This window comes from Copadichromis virginalis, linkage group LG12 (assembly GCF_057382275.1).
Source record: "Copadichromis virginalis isolate Kocher_CV1m ecotype Utaka linkage group LG12, C_Virginalis_male_GT1.1, whole genome shotgun sequence".
Classification (NCBI taxonomy): Eukaryota; Metazoa; Chordata; class Actinopteri; order Cichliformes; family Cichlidae; genus Copadichromis; species Copadichromis virginalis.
The window spans coordinates 30952538-30976620 of record NC_140629.1 but is presented as its reverse complement, the minus strand read 5'-3'; the positions used below and the strand labels follow the sequence as shown (position 1 = coordinate 30976620).

Genomic DNA, 24083 nt, shown 5'->3' with positions numbered 1-24083 from the left:
CATGACGTCATTCAGACGACGACGGGACAGCGCCTCCTCTTTGGCTTTGATTTGACAACCTCAATATGTCGACTTATTTCATTGGACCTCCGGCCCTGTCAGTCCGGCGATAGTGCAGACGTAGATTGCACCACAAGGATTCACACTTCGCCGTCCTGGCCACCCGACACGGGCACGAGTGAGGTGTGAGGCTGCAGCTGCCCCTCGAGCCTGCAGCCTCTTCTGCCAGGACCCAGGACACAAAGTTGGTACTTTGGAGGAATGGAAGACTTCATCTTATGTGGTCGTGCACAAGCCTCAAAACTAATAAAATACGATTTCCAGCGATTAATAAATTCAAAGCAACTAATTTGGGTTTCTGTTAGACTAAAAAAAAAGTAAAAGTGCAGCAATTCCACGTGTCAGTCTAGTTTTAAAAAACTAGCAATATACATACTCCTTAAAATATAACATATTACGTGAGCATAAATAAAATGAAAGGCTAAAAGGATTTATTTTAATGATTCATAGTGGGCTCAATTTGGGCCTCAAATATAAAAGCAGTCAAACCACAGTTAACAAAGCACAAGTGGACAATGAGTCATTACATTTATCCAGTGAAAAATATTTAAAAGTGAATGAATACACAAAATATACTTGAGGAGTTTGAATTTTTCATTTTAAGGATCACCTGGTCATCGGGTGACGTGTCTGTCAGACAATCATCATGCTACCACCAGGACACTGCCATTAAGAATGACTCAGATTTTTATTTCTAGGCCATGGGGTGACATGAATCATAAGTGTCCCAGCTGATTTATTGGGATTGAGTATAATTGATCTGTCATCAATGAAACATTAAACTAAAGCACTAGAGCTGAGCTAAAAGAAAATGTGTGGAGGGTAAGAATGTCAAAAGAATGTTACTGATGTGCCCAACAAGATGTAACTCTACTCATCTAACACTAACTCACAAAGACTTTAATAAATCCAACACACAGGATGGGTGCCAGTTAAATTGCCTAGGGTTTAATTTAAGCAGCAAACTATAGAGTACAGAGTAGCTGAATTTTGTCTAAATTCATTTATGACTAGTACACAAAACAAATATTTGCTTTTTTACATCAGGTAGCTGGCATAGTTTGACATTTCACTGATCTAAAACAGAGAAATCCACTTTCTTCTTATCCTTGACCAAATAAAAGTCAAAGGTTTGACTATGTTACAGAACAAGGTGGGCGAGAAACAAACAAATTCAACACTGGAACCTGAAGTAATAGTGATTGTGGAGGAGCAGAGAGCTAAATAGTTACATATTCTTTAGTTGAAGATTGTATTCAAACTACAATCTAAGTAAAAACTGAGTGCAGAGGTGTAAGATATGCTATGCAAATGTGGTTTCTTATAATTACTTTCATGTGGCGATGGAACAATGCAGCAAATAATAAATAAAAAATAAAATTTAAATCTTTGGTTTATTGCTATGATTCAGTGCAGTGTCTGCAGCAGCCATAGTTTACTCTGAAGCCTTCCTCAAAGTTCGAAAGATTGCCAGACTCCCTAGATACCACGACCCACGCATGGCAACCCACTGTGTATGGCCGGCCTCTCTATGAGGTACCACAATATTCAACTAAGGTACTGTTCTGTTTCACTGCGACTGACTGAAACTGCCTCTTTTAAAGCCGGCCTTTTCTTCTTTAGCTCTTTCAATGCATTTTGTTTGTGAAGGCGCTCTATACACAGACTCGATTTAGCACACGGGCACAGACAAGATGCACAGCACTCACACAAAAGAGACACAGGAAAGTATATGCTTATGGTTATCTAAATCAGTGCTGCCAGTGGCCAGGTCATGAAAAATCTGCCTCTGTCTTGGAAATTATCCCAACTACCTCTTATTCCTTTGAATCCTAGGAGAAGCTCACATCCTCAGAGGCAAAACGTTTCATAAGTTTAATTGCTACTGTAATTAAAAGTAGTTCAAGTCAGTAGGAAAGATCACTAAGGCTGTAAATAAACAGCTTCAACAAAAGCGAGTGCACACCTGTACCACTTATGTATCACTTACATGTGAAGTGAGTCAAAACTGGATCACCTTGCAGTAACTGCATTAACAGACCTCACAGGATGAATTCAATCCAACAAAAGTCACTACACCTTTCATTGTGGAAATTTAAAGCTAATACTTATTTATTTTCTAATAACACTCTCAATCCTTTTTATTGTGAAAGACACAAACATTATAGAAGCTCCTGGAGAGAAATAGTTGAGTCTGTCTTTTCCAGAGAGAATTGTTATTCTACATTTCTCTACTTTCTACTACAGAGGTATTCTGATCCAGGCCAGGCACATGCTTGAGCATTTCATAGTTTTTATTTTTTAAGAACACTTGTGTGAAACTCTTTTGCTGTGCGCTTTGAATTGTTGTCATGTTACACTATTCTTCTTCTGGCAGGCTTCTGGAGACAGGGAATTATCTAGTTCACGAGAATTCATGGTGCAATCTACAAATGTCACCTCTCCAACACCTTTTGCACTCACCAATAACATCAAACTTTGCTTCACTGTCAGGACAATGATTTCAGTCATTGTTCCAGGCCAACATCAGGCCAAACATGCCGGAATCGATCTGAGCCAAACAAAGCTCTCTAGGTCTCATGTGACTAAAGAATTTGCTGCCAATATTCAAGCTACTCTTTATGCTCTATAGCAAAGTTTTATATTGCAGTCTTGTGTCCTTTGTACTAAGCTTTTCAATGGAGACAGATTTCCATTGAAAACCCCTGTGCCAAGGCTGAAGCACTTGACCATCTGTGCTTCAGTGCTAGATTGTAAGTGGAATCTGTGGAATCTGTGGAATCATTCTAGGATGACAGCTACTGCACCTCTGATTAGAGTTATTATGCCCCACTCTTATCTTCCTGATTACTGTCACAACTGTGTTTCAACTGATTTTTAGTTGGTCACTGAATCAGATTTTTAAAATTCCATCAGGTGGTTCTTCCCATGAGGAACCATGGTGCAGACATGGAGATAGACAAAGGATATGTCCAAGAGTCGACTTACACATGAGTACTCACCTTCATTTCAGTATTTTCTTTTTAACGTTTGTGTCGGCGATTGCAAGGATAGTCACTTTTGTTGCATTGCATTTCTCCTTTGCCGGATCTACTTTCAGTAGAGTTCTTCTACAGTGTATGCTTTTGATTGTTTGAATCAATTTCTTTGAATTGTTTGTATCTGTGCTTCAGCTGGATTAGTGCTTTGTTGTCCTGTAGACTCATCTGCTGGCATCCTGTTATTTAACTATTCTTGGTCTGCTCCCATCTTACTTACTGACCTACATCAGTCAAAAATGCGTAGGAAGTTACTGTCTTCCCTCCCAAGACTTAGTTCTTTTATCCATCCCCAAAGCCTCTACTGAATTTGAGAGAGAGAAAAAAGTGTTTTCAAATATGCTGCTCCATCTGCTTGAAATCTGCTGCAAAACCAACTAAATCTTAGGAAGCTGAGCTCACTAAATATGACTAATCTGAAATGACTTGAAGGCTGTCACACCTGTCTAACTAGACATTGACCTACAGTGAAACACATTTTTCAGGTATTTCTATAGTGATATTTTTAATCTCAATACTTCATTTCTTTAATGTATTATGCGTGTGTTGTTCTGTGACTGTTGATTTCTATCTTGTGGAGGACGCTCTTCCAAAAAGGATTCTAGATCTCACGTGCATATCTCCTGGTTAAAAAAAAAAAATGGAACAAAAGTAAATTTGACATTTAAGTGATATTTCACTCTCTGATGTATACTCTATGTTAAAACATTCTTAAAATAGGACTTTTCTGAATCATTATGGCTTTTTTACTTCAGTAAAAACTTTGAAGAAGGGTCCATTGTGCTCGGTAAGTCCTCCTACAGTGACATTTGGTGGAACACGAAGGAAGAAATAACCAGCAAACCAGTTTTAAAAAGTGTGTGTGTGGGTGGCATACACATGCATACACACACACCTTCCACACATATCATGGCCTGAGTATTTTTGCTCTCCCCAAAGTGAGGCTCTCACAGCCTCAGTATACCAGGCACACAGTCATACACAGAGGAGCATGAAGGGCTTCCAGTTAAGCATTTTAACCACCTGGCTTCATACAAACATTCAAATCTACTCCTGCACCAAATCCCTGGGTTCTGAAAATCCTTCGGAGGAAAACCTAACTTGTTGCAAGGGGGAATTCAGATGGTCTATACCAATATGTGAACATATCAACTGTGTGCAACATGTTCAATTAAAAAGATAAATTGACAAAATGAAAAACCGGGAGGGCGGGAAAGAGAGGCTGGCCAGCTGGTAAAGTGAAGAACTCGTTCTGAGGCTTAGCTTCGGCACACAGCACACTCTGTCTGCAGCATGAGATATAAGACCACATCCTATTTGTGCCTTTGACACAATAGTAGCACAGCACCTTTCCACAGCAGACATCACAAAGTGCTTTACAATAAAAGAATAAACAAGCAGAAGCCCCAGAAAGCCAGACAAGAATAAACTCTCCAGTGTCTCTAAATAATAAATAATTACACTAAACTTGGAAATCTTCAAAATACTTTTTCTCCTTTTATATACGCAGGTCCTTCTGTGCGTGCTTGTATGCTTCCTCTACACTACCTCAGATATTTATAGCTAAACAGTGCCCCCTTATGAAGATTTCTTTCGTTCTGGCCATGCACGATTGATGAAAAGGCAGCAATTTGAACTTTTCACATTTTTTTTAATTGTTTGCATTTACAGTACTTGAGCCAACAAATGAAACACATTTAAGAAAACGTGCATTTACACTGGAATGAAAACAGTTAAGGCACAACTTAACAGGGGAAGTGTCTCACAACAGTTCCATCATCCAGTCACAGCTCAAGGTATCCAAAGTCGAGCGATCCCAACTCTGTGAGAGTTTTTACTCAATCTGGTAAACTACGAGAAATACTATATAAACAGTAAATCTATACTAAGTCTCGTGTCTCTATATGTACAAACTAAATGAGCATTACATCCGGAAAACTCCAAAACGTGTCTTCGTTGTTGGTGCATTGAGTGCTGCACTGAGGCTCAGACCCAAAACCATACGAGTTTCAGCAGGATCAATAATCCCGTCATCCCACAGCCTGTAAAAATAATAAAGTGCTCCACATTATTAGATGGCACATTACTCCTCACTCATGCGATACTTCTTGCGGTGCTTGTGCAGGACTATAATCAATTACTTTAATAGAGTGTCAAGGTTTTGTCTTCCTCTCTTTGGATGACTCCCCTTATAGTCTAGGCTTAAAGATTTGCATTTTTTTCCTTTCTGCACGGTATCAGATTTGTATTTTTTTCAGAGTCGGACCTATATTTCATTAAAGAGCAAACAATATGGCTGTTGTTAATATAATATAGTATATGTATATCATAAGCGTATCATCAGATAAATGATTATAATAGACAAGCAAGACCTGATATTTAAGAAACTAATACCAGCTCCTGCTTAAGTCGTAAATAAATGAAGAGATAAATCAGTTTTCAAAATTCTTACTCTTTTGCAGTTAGCTAATTTTTTTTTTCATTAACTGATGCTTCCACAGCAAGCAATTCTGATACAACAGGTTTCAAGCATTAATGACACACATAAATTTGACAAGTGCTTTCAGGGTAGCTTGTGATTAATTAGTGTGTAATGGGGCCTTGATTGCCCCTTGGCCTTTCTCTTTCTTTATATTTTATACAATTAACTGCAAAAATAAGCACCGACATGCTCTGAAATGTGTGTTTAACCTTCATAACTATATTGGTTTTTAATGTCAGTGAGGCAGTTTCCAGTTAGATAAATATGTACAGTATACTATCCATCTCATTTTAAGACGCACATGTAATCACCACATGAGGATTTGTACTCTACGCTTACAAACACACAATGAAAACAGCTCAGGGACTAAATGAAAAGAACACGGCTCTTATTATTTAAACAACAGGACATCTGATGCTAAAGAAAAACATCACAGCATCACTGGTCCTGCATGAATAGTCTTGTGGTTTCTTAGTTCTTGGAAAATAAGGCTAATGTGAGATTACTGAAAAGAGTCTAAAAAATAAATTATAAACACATGCTGGTGGCCTGCTGATAGTTCATTTGTGGCCAGTGCTGCCATTCGAGAAACAACATTTTATCTTAGCAACAGTAGTTAAACCAATTTTGGAAATTCAAAGACTCAGTTATGTGTAGTCCTTCATTTTATCACACACATCCCTAAAATACAACATATTGGATGAGCAGATCTCACCTAGCACTGGAGTAATACGGACTGCCTTCCTCTTCAAACCGCCGCACGATTGGCTCCTTCATGGCAGCCTCTTGCTCTGCTGTGAACTGTGAATATATTGAGAAAATAGAATTAGGCGGTAAGGACCTGCGCCAGAGGCGTTTTAAAGGTTGTCTGAATTATTGAAGGTGTAGTGAAATGTAAAGCTGAAAGCACACAGCCATTTCATTTGCCATGAAGGTCAATTTCCCCAGCTTGAAAACACCAAGCCAATCTTTGTGAACACAATAAAAACAGATCAAACACTCGATAAATAACGCAAAGCTAATCTTTACTGATTTAAATGGGCCAAACTGTTGTAAATATCAGAAACAATTTTTTTTAAAAAGGGGGAAAAATTAAATTAAACAGCAACAAAAATATAAGAAATGGTATGAAGAAAAACTGAATTCATTAAACTGTAATTCAAGGTCTCTATATTGGACTGCTTTAATTTTAACCAGGAAGACATGTTTTCACACATAAGCTCATCGCCCTAAGTTATCCTTTCTCACATGAAGCACATAATCGAAGATAAAATGCTTCAGATGCATTCTCTCTACTGGAAACACTTCATTTGAGGGGTACCTAGTGTAGAGCCTGCAGGAGGCACGACACATGACACCATACTTGCTGGGAATTCACTGCACAATTACCCCTGCTGCACTCACATGGCTGCAATCGGACACTGCAATTGCACTAGGAAGATGACAAGGAAAAGACCATCCTGTGCTCTAAACGACTGAACCAGATATTTGAGTTCTCACGTAAAGTTCGACTTATGTTGGTTAATCACAAAGGAAGTTCTTATTTTGGTGGAAGTGATGAGTGGTGCAGGCTCAGAATACTATCAATTGTGTTTTCATGGGGCAAACAACTGTAGTACTGACTGTACACCTAATACATGTTTAACATGTAAGCTGTATTATACTGTATAATTTAATAAGCTCTCGGTAGTTCAACCTGTGTTCCACTGTGAAGACATGTAGAATAAAAGCAGAAAAAAATAAGAATATTTGATACCTGTTCAAAAATTGACCCAATGATTAGTTTTTACAACCTTTTTGAGTTGAAACATTTTAAACATCATCAAAACGGCTGTCAGCAGGGCACTGATGTGAGGTGTCATTCTGAAGCTATTAATGGGGTTAATAGCCCCATAACAGCATACCTGACACAGTTTAATGACAGCCATTTGATGGCTACACTATTCAGGATAAGTCATCACAGTCACACTTAACACTGAAATTATTTCACTGTGCCATGTCAAACCATTATTGAAAGAAAAGTGTCTTTCATAATGTTTATGCTGTTGGCAGGAAACCCACTAAAGTCAATTCAAGCCTTTCCAGCGGAGCACAGATTTTAGTCTGCCGTGTCAAGCGATTAACATGAATCATTACCTCCTTTCCCTCACGTGCCCTCTGATCCTTAGTGATGGTAGCCAAGACAGTGGCAGCTTGCTCACCACCCATTACAGAGATTCGGGAATTTGGCCACATGTATAGGAAACGTGGGCTGTGAGACAAGAAACAGTGTCAATTTGAGTATGTTTCGAGAGCCAGAATAGTCACCTAGATCACAACCAATAGGATAACAAAAGAAACCCTGAACATCAAAAATATGATTTGAGAGACTAGGAGGGCTTAACCTGGGGAAAAGTACTTCTTTGATATTTCATAGAAAGACTAAGGGAGGGTGAGTATCAGCTCCAACTTTCCAAAACACTAAATCATTTATGCTTATTTCAATTTACATGAGGACGCTTATTACAGCTCAAATAACCTGATAGGAATTAAACATGAGTGTGCCCACAATAATATTATCATTCCACTGACTTCATACATGCTTAAAGCTATTTGAATGGTAATTTTAATACTGTTAAAACCATTTTTTTCTATCCAGAGGGAGCTGTGCAAAATCTGATAAACTTCCTCAAGTGATTTTAAGACTTCTATCCATCAGTCTATCTACCTATACAAATACACTGCACTCTGTTGTAGAGTGCTCTTCACTAAGGATGCTACACATCAATAATTCAGCTTCTTATCACTCCTAGTCTTTGAAAAATAGCTGACAAAAATTAAAAAGACAAAATAATGATACATCCTCAAGTAATAAATGTCACTTTATTTTGATTAAAATTGATTTTTTTTATTTTAAAATACTTCTTAGCTTTGAAAGGGTTCCACTTAGAAAGTCTCTTTTACTGTTACAAAAGGTCACTACCACCTACACGCAAGAAGTCCAAGGCTATCTGATGCACAAAATGAAAGGCAATTGCATTTTGTACATTTTGTACACTTGAATTTCGCAGAGAAGCAGCTAATGTGTTTCGCAATAGTTCACAATGAATTAATTTACTTTAGCTGTTACCAGGGCTGCGTTTTTATTCCAACAAACCTCTAATCCCTACAGAGAATTTCTTCATACCTGTAGGCTCTGCCACACATGCCATAGTTTCCCGCACCATAGGAGCCGCCAATGATAACAGTAATCTTGGGTACACTGGCACAGGCAACCGCAGTAACCATCTTGGCTCCATCCTTGGCAATTCCTCCTGCTTCATACTCCCTACCCACCATGAAGCCTGAGATGAAGATGAAGACAAGAGATAGCCTAAGCCTGTGTTGTTATTTCAAGGAGGAAAGTCTGGCTGTGTTAATCTTAAACACGAAATAAGTCAAACTGGGAGATTAATGAAACAGATTTGTACATCATATAATAAGATTTGGTTATGATGTAAATTATAAAATTATCTGTATGATCACAGATCACATTGCAATTAAAGTAAATAATATTCAGAATTGTTTGCCGAGTAACAAACAACATCTAAACCCCACAACAGAACAAAATTACCGATGTAAATAAAGAATTCCCACCGACCTGTTATGTTTTGGAGGAAAACAAGTGGAATGTTTCGTTGGCAGCATAATTCAATGAAATGCGTCCCCTGAAAAGAATTTCAGATATTCATTACATGTAGTACATTCTCAGACCTAAAGAACAACTGCCCAGAGTTCAAACATGTATTACCTTAAAATAGTACAAGATGGTAATGATTTACTTTTTGGGCCTCTCAAGAAATAACCAAGAGACCATAAACTTTAAATGAACTGCCAAAGGAAAGAGATGTGTAAATTTTTAAGAAAATATATTCAAAGCACACAAGTTTATCCAGTGAAGTGAAATCTGGGTAATAACCCACTGAAAAGTTTGGATTACATCTGGAGTTTGTATTTTCACAAGAAGATGTAAACTGTCACAATGTTGCCTGAGGTGATGCTTTTGAATCTTGCATTACACCTGTTAATACAATAAATAAATAAATAAAACAAGCAACAGAGTTCATGGCCTCCCCTCAATCCATCCAGAAATAACAGAAACCAGTTACTTTGGGAGCGAGCTCACCTGCCGCTACACTGACTTTGTATTTTCTGTATTCTAGTTTAAATACGAAGGCGGTGAATGGCCTTCAGTTATGTCAGAAAAAATCACTGCATAACACAGAGCTGCCAGGAAATATTGAACAGACAAACACATACAAAAGACTGAACTATGTGGAGACAACTCATTTCCATATATTTGTATTGCTGAATTACTCAGGTGTTTTCTTTATTTTGGCAGTTTCCTCCACTGGCTCTCTTTCAGTGAAGCATTTTTTTGTGTGTTGCAAAGTGCAAACAACAGTTGGAAACAATGTGAAATATGACTGCTTCTCTGTGAAATTATTCAATTTCAATTCAACTTTATTTATATAGCGCTAAATCAACACAACATTTGCCTCCAGGTGCTTTATATTTTAATGTAAAGACCCTACGATAATAAAGAGAACAAACCAACAGTCAGAAACCCTTCTTTGAGCAAGCAACAGTGAGAAGGAAAAACTCCCTTTTACAGGAAGAAACCTCCAGCAGAACCAGGCTCAGGGAGGGGCAGTCATTTACTGCCACCAGCTGGGGGTAAGGGAAGGGAGACAGGACAAAAGACGAGTAGCTGATGATTAAATGCAACACACTCTTTATTAGTATAAACACAAAGAGTGAAAACAGATGAGTGAAGAAGAAGAAACACTCAGTGCATTATGGGAAGCCCCCAGCAGCCTAGGCCAATGGCAGTATAACTAAGAGTGTGTTCACCTGATCCAGCCCTAACTATAAGAACAAAAGCCTAATCTTAAAAAAAGAGGGGGTCTCTGTCTCCCAAATCCCAAACTGGGACCTGGTTCCGTAGAAGAGGGGCCTGAAACCTCCTGTTCTACATTTAAATACTCTCGGAAACACAAGTAAGCCTGCAGTCTGAGAGCAAAGTGTTCTATTGAGATAATATGGTAGCATGAGGTAGTATGAGATAAGGTTATCTATAACATTGCTCCTGACCCTAACCCTGCCCTCCAAGGTGCTCAGGAACTTTTACTCGTGCACCATAGAGAGCATCCTGGCGGGAAACATCTTAACCTGGTTCGGGAACAGCACCATGCAGGACAGACGAGCTCTACAGAGGGTTGTGCGGTCAGCTGAGCGCACCATCCGCTCCGAGCTCCCTGACCTGCACTCAATCTACAGCAGGCGGTGCTGGACCAAGGCCAGGAAGATCGTGAAGGACCTCAGCCATCCCAACAACAGACTGTTCTCTCTGTTGAGGTCAGGAAAGCGATTCCGCTCCCTGAAGACCAACACAGAGAGACTGAGGAGGAGCTTCTTCCCGCAGGCGATACGGTCTCTCAATCACACCACCACACAGTACTGACCCACACATATAGTTCTTACACACACTGGACATTCTGGACATTGTTTCACTTCATTACTTAAATCACGCTGCTGTTATTGTGTATATGCTGCTGTTATTGTGTATATATTTATTTATATTTCTTCATACATTCTTATATAGTTCTATATTGTGTATTTTGTTGTACAGTTATTTTATTTTCAACTTTAATTTATATATTTTATCTTATTCTTCCCAGTTAAATTTACCCTTCATTCTAATTTGTGTTGTACAGTTATTTCATTTTTAACCTTAATTTATATTTTATTCCTTCCTAGTTAAATTTACCCTTTTTAATTTTTCATATTTATTTCCTATCTTATTCATAGCCTTTTCCTTTTTTGTTTTCTTTAGGTCACGAGCAGTTGTCCAAGCATTTCACTACATATCGTACTGTGTATGACTGTGTACGTGACAAATAAAATTTGAATTTGAATTTGAATGTGTGAACAACAGAAATCTAATCGTATCTCTGATACCTCTCCCTTTTATCAAAACAGAAAAAACTGGAAAAAGCTTTTAACAGTTTAACAGTTAGCATAATGGAAGCCTGGGCATGTCTTTAGCGATGACAGCGTGTCTCAGAAATGCAGGTACTGTATTGATTTTTCTTGAATATGCTCCCCGAGCATGTCTGTTCCACATCTTTGTCTGAGGCACTGTATCAGACCCTTTTGAAAGTAATTATAGTGACGAGATAGCCAATGCTTATAATGTCATGTTGAGACCTCGCAAAAAATAAAAAATAAAAATGAATGAAAGAAATCTTCGTTCAGGTCAAGCTTGTAATCCAATTCAAAACGTGCTTAGAAAAACTTATTAGTCTATAATCACAAATTCGGCCCCTCATCTTCCCTAAGCCTGTATAAAGTTCAGCTCTGTGCACAGCAAATTGGCTTGAGAATTAAGTGAATTACACTGAATGAAAATTATTACTGTTCTCCGTGCATGGTTTCTAAATGCTATCATAGTTATCAGACTACTCGTGAAAGGATGTAAAGGTGCATTTTAAGGCTTCTTGCATAGGAGAAACACTACAACTCTAATGTGAATGAGAAGTGCAAATAACCTACAAACAGAAAAATGTTGGTGTTCATAAGCAGCAAATATCTGTGGAGCACGCTATCTGTACTATTTCCACACAGTGTTTAAAGTCCTTGACATTTTGAGAGGCACAAAAACAGTACAAAGCTCAGTCTCCTGGAAATTCAGCTTTTAACTTTGTATAGGTTTTATTTATTTATTGTATTGTATTGTTTTTGCAGATAAAAGACAGTTTTTACAGTTTGATTTATCTGTAGCTATAAAGTGCCTTTACCTTTTTTGCAGACTCTGAGAACAAGACTCCATTGTTCCCAATGATTCCAACGGGATAACCAAATATCCTTGAAAATCCTTAAAAGGTACAAATTCACAAGAATGAACTCAAACAATGGTCAGGTTTTAAATTTAGAGAAGAAAAAAAAAATCAACCATGTCTTGGAAATTGAAATCAATACTAGTTCACATACCTGTAACAAGCGTGTCTCCATAGAATGCCTTGAATTCATCAAATTTACTGCCATCTACAATTCTGGCAATGACCTGCAATCCAATCAGTAAACAAAAGTTATAAAAAATGTGATGCAATGTCAAATAACACAGATAGTGACAACTTTTCAACAATTTCTACTTATTTAAGTGATTTTCACTCTGCTAAAAGCAATGCTACACTTGAAAAACTCCTGTAAAGAGGCAGCACTCAGTTGATCTTACAACCTTAAATGGACTGCCAATACTATTCTACACTACAAACACTTTGGCATCTGTAGAGTAAGCAGTAATTCTAGCTCGCGGGTCTACATCAAGAATCAAAGGGCACAAGCTTTAAACCAATAGAGAATATCTGGCAAGCACTGCCACACAGCAGAAAAGCAAAGTGACTGATGCCAGCCACCTTATTATTGATTCAGCTGCTGATAGGAGAACATGACAACTCAACATTGTTAAAGTGCATTCTGAACCTCTGACAGCCAGATTTATAAATAAACCAATCAAAATTGGTTTATTTACAAATCTTAAAGCAGTCATAGCACTTCCACATTGTGTAAATCAGTCTTTTGGCTGTATTAAACAATGAGATGAATGAATGATTTTATTATATTTGACTCACATTAAAGAAATAATATCATAGCAAAGAAAAGTCGTATTATTTATCTCACCATTTTAAACTAATTACTAAGAGGTTCAACACAGTATCCTACAAAATATCCAAATAAGATTCTGAAATGTTCAGAAATGGTAAAGAAATCTTCCAAGCAGTCCTGTGAAAAGCTTAGTACACTCTTATTGCTTCAAAGGAATTCCATAGGAACAGGATAAGTAGCAGCCAGGTGTTGCTAACCAGAAGTATTTGATTTACTGATCATCAGCAAGTGTGACCTATAAAAGCAGAAGCTTTGAGAGTTTGTTGTGAATTGGAGCTGTATAAATAAAACTGAACAGAAATTTTCTAGTCTGGAATATTCAGGTGTGTGTTAATACAATGCCACAATCTTCCCAGGAAATCGAACCAAAGTTCAGGCCCAGCAATGCTCTAGCTTCTAGCAGCTGCACCCATGGTAAAGATTTCCAAATCTGCATCGCATCTTTCTTGAGTTATTGTATTTACAATTGTGGGTGCCCACACTGCCCACCTGCCCACTCACCCAGGAGGGTGACAACAATACTCCATCAGCCTTTTATTTCTGTGGCGTAAAAAAAAACAAGAACTTCATCTCAGATTTTACAGGGTCCAGTTAGCATGTTAAATGTTAACATTCATGACAATACAATTAGAAATACAAGGGACTTGTTTGTTAGTGCAGCCTGGAGAAAGCCTCTGCTCTCTGAAAAGAACATGGCAGCACAGCTTAGGTTCAAAAAGTTGCTTCTGAACAAACTACAAGACTTCTGGAACAATGTCCTTTGGACAAAATCAAAGTGGAGATGTTTGGTCATAATGCACAACACCATGTAAGGTGAAAACCAAACCCAGCAGATCTGCACAAACACCTCACGCCAACTATCAAGCATGGTGGAAGAGAGATGATTTGTGCTTGTTTTGCAGCACTTTACAGTCTCTGAGTCAAGCATGAACTCCTCTGTACACCAGCATATTCTAAAGCCAAATGAGGCCATCTGTCTGACAGCTAAAGCACGGGCACAACTGAGTTGCGTAACGGGATGACGATCTCAAGGACAGCAGAAAATTTACAACAGACTGGCTGAAAAAGAAAAGAATCAAGGTGCTGCAACAGCCCAATAAAAGCCCAGACCTCAAACTGATTGAAATGCTGTGCAGGTATGTTAGGAGAGCTCTGCAGAAATCAATGAACTGAAGAAATGTTAGAATAGTGGGACAACAATCCACCACAATGATGTGAAACACTGATAAAGTCACACTGAACATTATTACTCCAAGTTATTTCTAGTTCTACAAGCTAGTGAATAATAGGGTGTAGTCCATCACAGATCTACACACACTCCTGTGAAAGCGTATCACTTAATATAGAAGGGAATTTTTTTAAGTGCGACTTGAAACCATCGTTCTGGAAACTGGGCAATTACCTCTCTGACATCAAAGTTACGTTTCAAGTTATCTCCGACTATGCCGTAGAGTTCATCTGCAGGATAGAGAGGACTCTCAGGAGGTTCTATAGTAACCTAAAAAAAAAAGCAAACAAAAAGACTCAGTGTCAATGAAGCTACAGAGAGAACAGTTTGATTTAAATTGTCGACTGTAAACAACAGACTGACCTCGATATTTTTTCTGTAGTTAAGGCTTCTCACTGTCTTTCTCGCTAAATGAAGAGCGTGGTTATCGTCTAAAGCATAGTGGTCTGTCACTCCAGATTTTCTGCAAAGTAAGAAAAAACAAAGGCAGTCATTGGAAATATTACCTTATAAATCATTACTGTGGGGGAAAAAAACCTACAGTACTTTCTATGTAGTACATAGTGTAGGTAGAAAGTTTCCTGAACATTTCATGCTTTCGATGAAAGGGTTAATAATCGGATTGAGTTCATTTTTATATGAAACAAAGACAAAGCCCAAAATGTATTTTGTTAATTGGTTCAAAATAAGAAAGAAAGAAACTGAGAAACACTTTAATTACCCAAGTCAAATCAAATCCTTTGCTATGACACTCAGAGCAATGATCTTTGAGATGTCTATATAACTTGACTGGATTCCAATTGTGCCTAACTTAATTAAATAGAAATAATCAGGAAAGGCACACACAGCAGACTGTAGATGAAAAAAACAAGTCATGATGTCGAGAGAACTATTGGTAGGTGTGCTAGATTGGATTGTCTCAAAGCACAGATCTGGGGAAAGACACAATAATATCCAAGAGAACAATAACCTCCATCATTCTTAATCCTGGAACAGTCATCCTAAATTTGGCTGCTCAACTGAATTGAGTCATCTGGGAAGAAGGACCTCGGTTAAACAAGCAACTAGAATCACACAAGACTAACCTGAAGCATACTGCCAAGAAAACAATGGTGTTGCTTGGGGAAAAACTCTGTCAGGGTCCAGACCTGAACCTAACAAAGCATCTAGAGATGTCTAAAAAAAAAAAACCTGGTGAAGCTTCTACCAAACAACTATCAAGAGTAATGGGACACGTGTCTAAAATGATGGTGTTCCAAGCTTGTAGGAACTTTCCCAACATGACAATAAGGGAAAATAACAATAAGTAGTTGGATATTTAAGTAAATGGGATATTTGGATATTTTAGTCTTTTTCTTTTGTGTAACAACACTTTGTCATTGTGAAGTACTGCCTCCTCATTGACACAGAAACAAGGAAAGTGAATTTGCTTTAAGGATCTGTATAACATTATGATTTCAGTAAGAGAAAAATCTACTTTTCTATCAACCCAGCTTGTAATTAGCATCACTTGAATACCCAAACTGGACGTATAACACAAGGTCACAGAGGACATTAAATCGTCATTTTCAGGGATTCGAACATCAAGTCCTGATGTATATATTTTGCGAAAACTATTTAGCTATCTCTTTGGTATTTAAAAGTCAAGATGAGAGCTAATATTGAATCCCACATATCCCATAAAAATGATCTGTTCATACTTGCAGTGTAGATCAGCACCACCAAGATCTTCTGCAGAAACTTCTTCCCCAGTGGCAGCTTTGACCTATTAAAGAATTATATTACCAGGAAATATGCATTTCATCTCTTGTATTCAGTACAAGTTCAAATATATAGCTTGCTATATGAACAAACATTTAGCTCTATAAAATGAAACACAATATTTGTCTGTTTGTCAGTTACTTAATGTTAAATAATAACAGAAATAATAAAAAATTAACAAACCAGTGGAGGTCCTCCAAGAAAAATGGTTCCTTGCTTCCGTACGATGATGCTCTCGTCTGCCATTGCTGGCACATACGCTCCTCCAGCAGTGCAGGAGCCCATCACGACAGCAATCTTGAAGAGAGAAGAAAAATAGTTAGGTCTCATATCAGACATGTACAATATTAAAACATATCCTTCAGGCATTTTCAAAGATATCTTCATTACTCTGCTTTGAATAATTTGCATATGATTAGGGGGTTTTTTCTCTTTAAAACTTCAATTAACCTTATGTGCAGTTATAATGCCACCTATGACTACTCCATTACCAAAAAAAAAATCTGGTTATAGTTTCACTTGAAAAGTTTAAATACTAGAAACAAAATAGCCATTACATCACTGAACAACAACTTTTAAGCTATGAGTACTGCAGACTTTATGATGCCTATTGGACAGGGAATGGTATTCAATTTAGATGTGGGAACTACAACTCTTATTTCAGGTGGGCTCATAGAAACATTCCATTTTCAAGAAAACCACTCTTCCAGAAATAAATTCTGAACATATATTATTCTGCCAAGAGAAGGAAAAATTCCAAAAGAACATTACACTGGCCAAAACATTTTATAGCTCTGAAAAACTTTCGTCTTCCTGCAGATGAATTTGAAAACAGCTTTCTAACTAACACACAGTGAAGGTCGGTTTGGTGAGCAATATATCCTGCTTTTTATCATCCTTGAATCAATAGAGATGTGACTGCAAGACAGGTGCAAAACCGTGCACAGTGCAAAACCGCTGCAGTTCTCTTCATCATCATATATAAGATGGATTTGAGTAGCCTGCAGGTGCAAAACATGAAGAGCCTTCAAGCGTGGAATTCATTTGAATATACCACCTCTGCTCTTTGATATTTTTCTTGTTTCAACAAGGATGTAAACACACGTATGGTTGAAAAAAGAGAGAGCTACCAGAACTGCAAAAAATACAGACACTGAGCAGTATAATGTGATATAACCCTGGTGATAAAGGCTCTTCTGTGTTCTTAAATAAATATTAAATTCAATTTAATACAGTTTATCATGTGATTGCTGTCAATTTCTGTTCATGGAAGCTTTTCCCACAATGTTCCAACAGGCCATGAATGCCCCTGCTGCCATAATCAATTTCTTTTGTGTATCTGTCGCTCAGTATTTTTATTGCCTTTGCCTTGCAGCAAAATGGCCTTTGCCCCAAGACAGCATGGTGAAAAAAATTAAATAATTTAAAAAATACATAATAGAGGACTGTGACTTTCATGTATATTCATTTATATTGCCTTCTACACGTATAGAATGAAAGAATAACAAAAGTCATTATTTAAAAGGTAAACAAATATATCGTGGAAGCCCAATAATGGGCTTTAGTAAAGATGTAATCGGGGGAGGCAAGCAAATTATAAAGCCACTCCGTTAGGGTTTTATCATTCTGCTTTTGTGCCCATTAAATGAGTTAATACAATGCATCACCTGTGCTATTCCCTCTGAAGACAACCTGGCCTGGTTGTAGAAAATGCGCCCGAAATGATCTCTGTCTGGAAAGACTTCAGCCTGCCTGGGCAGGTTAGCACCGCCAGAATCCACTGAAGGAGATAAAAACATTACAAACTCACTTATTATAAACATCTCGACTATAATTAGATTACAGAGACAGACTTCCCTGCTATCCTCAGGCAGGGCATTCTGGGATGTCTCTGGTGTAAATATTGACCAAAAAAAAAAAAAAAAAAAACAACCCAAATATTAGGATTTTTCCCATAAGTCCCTTAAGAAGCTGTTATAGGGTTTTAAGCCCAATACTGATACTAATATTTGGTGATTTAAAAATCTGATATACTGGCCAATGTTTTTTTTTTTCAGATGTGTGAAACAAACAGATTTCCCCAGCAGTTATTTATGAGTGTTTACTAAGATATAATGAAAATGTAGTTTGGTTTACTGTTACAAGTCATTGATTACTCATTTACATTCTGCCAACAACACGGGTAAGCTGGTTTGTTGTGTTTGTGGTGAACCAAATAAGTGTTGTCAACAGGGAAATTGCAGAGTGTCCTCTGGTGGACAAACTATGCAACACCATCACTTATAACACAGTTAAAGTGTTTCATCCATCTCGCTCTTACTTTTGAAATGTTTATTTTTTTAGCCATTATAACATATTGCATATATCAGTCAGGCTCTACTTGCACAGGTGAACTGACAAACCCTAACCCAACAGTCCTACTGTATTTTAAAGTTAAATTCTAACAGGGATAGTAGAAAATTATTATTACTATTATTATTTTTTATTACTAATAATTATTATTAATAATATTATTATTCTTTGATTCTGTAGATAATCGTTTATTAGTGTTTTACAAACCCTTACAAATATGGAGATACTCACCCAAGTAAATGCATGGCAGATGGTTCTGCTGGGCTATTTCTTGTGCACGAAGGTGTTTCTTCACTGTAATTGGGTAGTATGTTCCCCCTTTGACAGTAGCATCATTTGCAACAATAATACACTCCACTCTATGAACATTTAGAAAAGAATGAATAAATAAATATTAGATTATGCACCTGGGGTACTCAATTGAGATTCTAGTGGAAAACCTACACTGTAATTACTTTGGATCTGATCCTGTGGTTAAAAATATAAATTTTCATCTGTGACAAATTATTAAACTGAACCATTTTTACATATGATCATCAGAACGAAACACTTTCACTATTTTTTAAAGGCATTACATTCAAATCTGGTGAATATCATAAACATTTATAGCACTTGCCCTGAAACCCGCCCAATTCCAGTAATTATACCGCCTGCTGGGACTTCCTCTTTTCCATACAACTCATATCCTGCAAATTGGGAAAATTCCAAAAATGGAGACCTGCAATAACATGAAATAAAAGCGGGGAAAAGAAGACAAATTCATATCCATGCATCCATGTTTTTCTGCACAAGTTCTTTTAAAATAGTACATTTTAGTTTAGAGAAATATTATCCTCTTTTGCTTCTTCTCATTGTACAGAGAACTGTACTGTAGACACCATCAGACATTTAAAACTAGTGATACCACAGTTTGTGTAAGGACAAATTCTAGGACAAAAGCTAGGGGGGATGAAACAGCCATGACTTTTAAATCTGTGACAAAGATAGAAGTAAGCAGTAATACCCTGGATCCAGCAGTCTGTCTATGCGCTCTCTAGGCAACAGTTTCCCACGGGAAGTATGAAGTCTTCTTGCTTTTTCTCCTCCTCCTGAATTAATTAAAAAGTAATAAATGAATAATAACAAAATTACAAACTTAACAATTTGAGAATATTTTGCAAGTACTACTACTACTCTTGCAAGTAGCATTGATGACAGTGCTGATGGTGTAAGACAAATAAAAACATAAAATTACCAAGAATTGTTAATCCCTGGTGGGACAGGCTTTTATTCATTTCTTTGTGACTTTTGTAGTTACTGATGTTTTTCTGTGTGCCAGTAGGGTTGAAAAATAAGCGAACGTGTACCTCGGTCGGGGTCACAACTTTCTGTGTTTTACTGAAAATCATTTCTATTGTCACTTTCAGCACATTTATTCATTTTGTTGGGTCAATTAGTTGCAATGTTTTGTCATTTTATTTTAGTCATGTCATCATTTATCAAAAGAATAAAAATTTGAAACCTTATTACACCTATACTTTTTACAGAACTTGCTCTAAATAGCAATACTGTACTTTTTTAACTACATTTCACCAAAAAGAGAAAAAGAATTAAAAACAAATAAACAGAAGAGAAAAACAAATGTTTTATAAACAATAAAAATCTTACACAAGTCTTATATTTCTTACTTTTATTATATATTTATACAGTAGACTACACAATCATAATAACTTATACATTTTTTAATATGTCTTGTCTACTGCTTTTAAACATAACTTTTCTCCTGAGTTCCAGCTACGCCTCTCTAATAATAGCAACCTCTCATTACAGAGTTTGGAAGTAGATTATTTTATGTTTTTTACATTATGTTAAGATCAAGTAAACAGCTAACTATGTGTTAAACGGCATGCAGTTTAACACATACTCCCATATAAAAAGTGCTTTTTATGCATTTACGTGTTAGAGCAGGTCCCTTAAGGCTTAATCATCTACAAGTGGAACCTGATTACTTTACTAGAACACATAGGTGTAAGCAATGATGTTTGGGCAACAATTTCATCACCCAGATTGCCTGAACTCAGGCACTAATTTGAACTGCTGAAATGAAAACACAAAGTGATGAATTTATCTCTGGGATAGTGCGTAACCTGCTGTGTGCGAACACGTACCCAATTTAATATTTTCTGTCCGGCTTTTCAGCTCATCAAGAAGAACTTTCATTCGGTCATAATTCTCCTAAAAAACAAAAAGAGAGAAATTCATTTGTTAGAGTTTCCTCTTAATCCAATTTCTGTAAGAGATTTGCACTAAAATAAGAAAATGTAAATGATGATGATGATGTAAATGCTCTCCAGTCATTTGTTGAGTTTATTTAATATAAAAAAAATTGTATATACAATATACACTGATTAGTGTTTAGTTATGTGTTCCAACAAATTGATAATTTTATTAAAAAACACAGAAGAGGTCAGCAGTTTGTGGAAGCTCCCATGTTGCTCTGCAAACTGAATACAATGGACAAGACGGGCATCACCGTTCTGCCAAATAACCTTTTATATGTGTGGCCAGAGACGGACCGCATACGTGGTACGCCAAAGGCAGAGGAGACGAGAACACACAGGCAGTACAATGGAGGCAAATTTTAATTCATGCCTGCACCTTCAGATTCAAGATGTGATATGATTTAAGGATCATACCTATGGTTTTTAAACTGAGAGTAGATCTTGTTCACCAAAGAACCAAAAATGTGAAGGAGCAAGCGGCATGTGGTTAGAAACTCATCCTCATCCTGCTCACCTCAAGCCTTATTTCCTGAACTGAAGTCAGGGCTCTAACACATGGAAACATGCTTAGATATTGTCACAGTGACTTATTGTCATCAGATTGGACAAGCGAACCTCCGATCTCTGGACAGCTGTCTACAAACCAGCTAAACAACAGCAACAGCTGGTTATAAGCGAATATTGTGTCTGTTAATATTATGCTTGATTGTACTAAAAATCACACTTTGCCTCTAACAAACAGTTTGATTGGATTCTCACCTAGTGAGAGTTTATTTGCTAAGAGTCTGAGTCCAGAGATGTTAGAGGCACTTGATAAAACAGCAGAAAACAGCAGCAAAGACAGCAGTGCTTCATCGATTTGTATTAGACTCCTTTCACAAGGTTTTGCAGCCTCCTCCAGTAAATAAACGTGGACATATACTACATGCACCTACTACACCTACACGCACTACAGATTAATGGCAGGCAGAGTTGTTTGTCCTACAGTGGTCAACATAGCTAGTACTATGCACTTGAATTGGTTAATGTAAGAAAAAAAATTCAGTTGACTGCAATCGGCAATCGACTGATACCTCGTGACATGGTGAGATTTTTACACAGTTTACCTTCAAGGGCAGTTGATCATCTTGTATTTTGAAACTTGTAATTCACATATAAATTGTGAATGACAAAAACACGCTGTCATAAAAAACAGATTAACTGTTGAATTAAAACACCACTCAACCCCAACAGTAACCTGCTATTAACACCAGTCTGATTCATACAAGACATCTGTACCTGTAACTGGCTTCCACTAACTAACCCTTAATGGCGTAAGTGGGAAAGCACTACAGTCCTTGTGTGCATATGATTTTTTTATGTTGTATTTAAACAGCTGATGATTGTGCCACTGAGGATGAATTGACTGTTTTGTGCCATTGATATAATCACAAAATTATAGCTTCAAACTAGCAACTTTAAGCAATAAAACATCAAGCCTCACTAATCAGTTATTCTAAGAAGTGTATTGTTGTTGCAATGACATGCAAAGCTGTTATTTGTGTCTTTCACTTTCAGAGGTTGCACCTTCACAGTTAGACTGGTAGACTTTTTTTGCACGCTGTTTAGCTCCACAACTCACTTAATTCTTCAGCGCTGATATTGTCGATAAATTCTTAGCTTTTAAGGAGTCTGACCTCTAGAGTGAACTTCAACATAGGGGACAGACTAAACAAACACTTTCCTTCGTGTCTGGGAACGTTATTAGTTCCTGTTGCCCGTCAGGTGTAAAACACCTCACCTGGATGCGTCTGAACTCTCCGAACTGTTACCTTACTGTTTGACTAGCAGGCGTTAGCAACAGGCTAACCTACCTGATATTCAGAAGTCTGTTTATCAGGCTGTGAGCCGAGTCGAGCGACTTTATCTGCGTGGTACGCTCTTGTGCAAGCCAACGGCAGACTCCTGCAACGAAGCAGCCACGGTTTGAATGACTGCAGGATCATTTTAAATGTTCTCGACTAATTAAACGGGATCAAATTTAGCAACTGCTAGCCTGCTAGGTAACCTAGCGGTAATCTTCTTTTGTGGTTTTTGGCAGGGGAAGTAGAGCTCCATATCGCCACCTTCTGATTAAAGAAACGGTTTACATGTGCAGATTTGTGAAAATGCACCACATTTTTTTATGAATATTGCTTGTTTTTTGTTACTTCTAAATCCTACAATTATGTCATATGGTTGAAATATTTAAATCAAGCTCCCTATAGCAGCCTTTTCTACAGCTTCACACAAATAGTGTAAAGAGTGGTTTTAAATGCAGCATTTTCTATCACTTTAGTTTTTAAACTTACTTATATATAGCTCTGATGTGCAATTCTTTTGTCAAGCTGTACTGTTTACATCCTCCAAAATCACATATTTATATATAATATAGATAGTCTTATGCATATCTACATATATTTATACATACACACACATTAGTAAATCTGAGAGTAACGAAATTTCTATTCTCTGTATGTCCTGTACATGTGGCAGAATTGACAAATAAAGTTGACTTTGACTTTGACTTTGACTTGATCTGTTATTTGAATTGTATGCACCAGTAAAGGTATAGCTATAATTAAACAAAATATAAGTAAAGAATCTTGCATCTTTTTAAAAGCCTAAACACTTTTTTTTTTTACCATAAGATCCCCGTTCAGGTTCTTCTTGTTATGAAAACAGTACTGCTGTAACTGAAGTAAGCACTGTTTCATATTTGTTGCATCAAATTTAGAGTGGCTGCTAAAACCTTTTGTGGTGTAGCTTAGGTGTAGCTTTTAAATTCTTTCTCTAGCCTTGTGATGGGAACAAAAAACACCCATCTAAATATTTTCCCAACTATCTATTGTCCATAGGCCTAAATTGGTAAATTATTCCTCAAGGTTGTAAATCGGCTTCTGAATAAATTTTTGCAGATCCATTTTCAGATGGAAATAAAAAAATAATAATAATAATTATGCATCGGCTCCAAGGGCCAGAACTGCAAACTTCTGTTGATATTTCTCCTCTGAAAGCATGAGAGCAAGCAGAGCATCGCACGTCAAAGCTGCCATCATGTGGATTTTAAAAGCACTACAGCTGAGCTGAACTTACATGAGTGTGTGTGCTTGCCTTACTCTTCTTGTACATTATTTACACAGTTACACTCTGGGGATCTGTCTTCCTTGTGAAAACAAATAATCCAATTTTAAAAT

The 24083-nt window shown here is 37.2% G+C and overlaps 1 protein-coding gene across 2 annotated transcripts; it reads right to left on the bottom strand.

The window, feature by feature from the left end:
• Positions 1–4728: 4728 nt before the first annotated feature.
• Positions 4729–22956, bottom strand: mccc2 (methylcrotonyl-CoA carboxylase subunit 2). 2 transcript variants are annotated; one of them, XM_085476040.1, is made up of 17 exons: positions 22722–22956; positions 20755–20821; positions 19611–19695; positions 19224–19325; positions 18839–18966; positions 17923–18035; positions 16439–16552; positions 16195–16259; positions 14858–14957; positions 14669–14764; positions 12592–12664; positions 12399–12475; positions 9200–9266; positions 8747–8903; positions 7717–7831; positions 6296–6381; positions 4729–5140 (listed from the first exon to the last, which is right to left on the bottom strand). In XM_085476040.1, the coding sequence occupies exons 1-17, from the start codon at positions 22851–22853 to the stop codon at positions 5023–5025; spliced, it is 1695 nt and encodes a 564-aa protein (XP_085332166.1). In that variant the 5' UTR covers positions 22854–22956; the 3' UTR covers positions 4729–5022. The 2 variants fall into 2 exon arrangements, with proteins under 2 accessions (XP_085332166.1, XP_085332168.1); XM_085476042.1 differs by lacking the exon at positions 22722–22956 and adding an exon at positions 22490–22610.
• Between the last annotated feature and the right edge of the window lie 1127 nt (positions 22957–24083).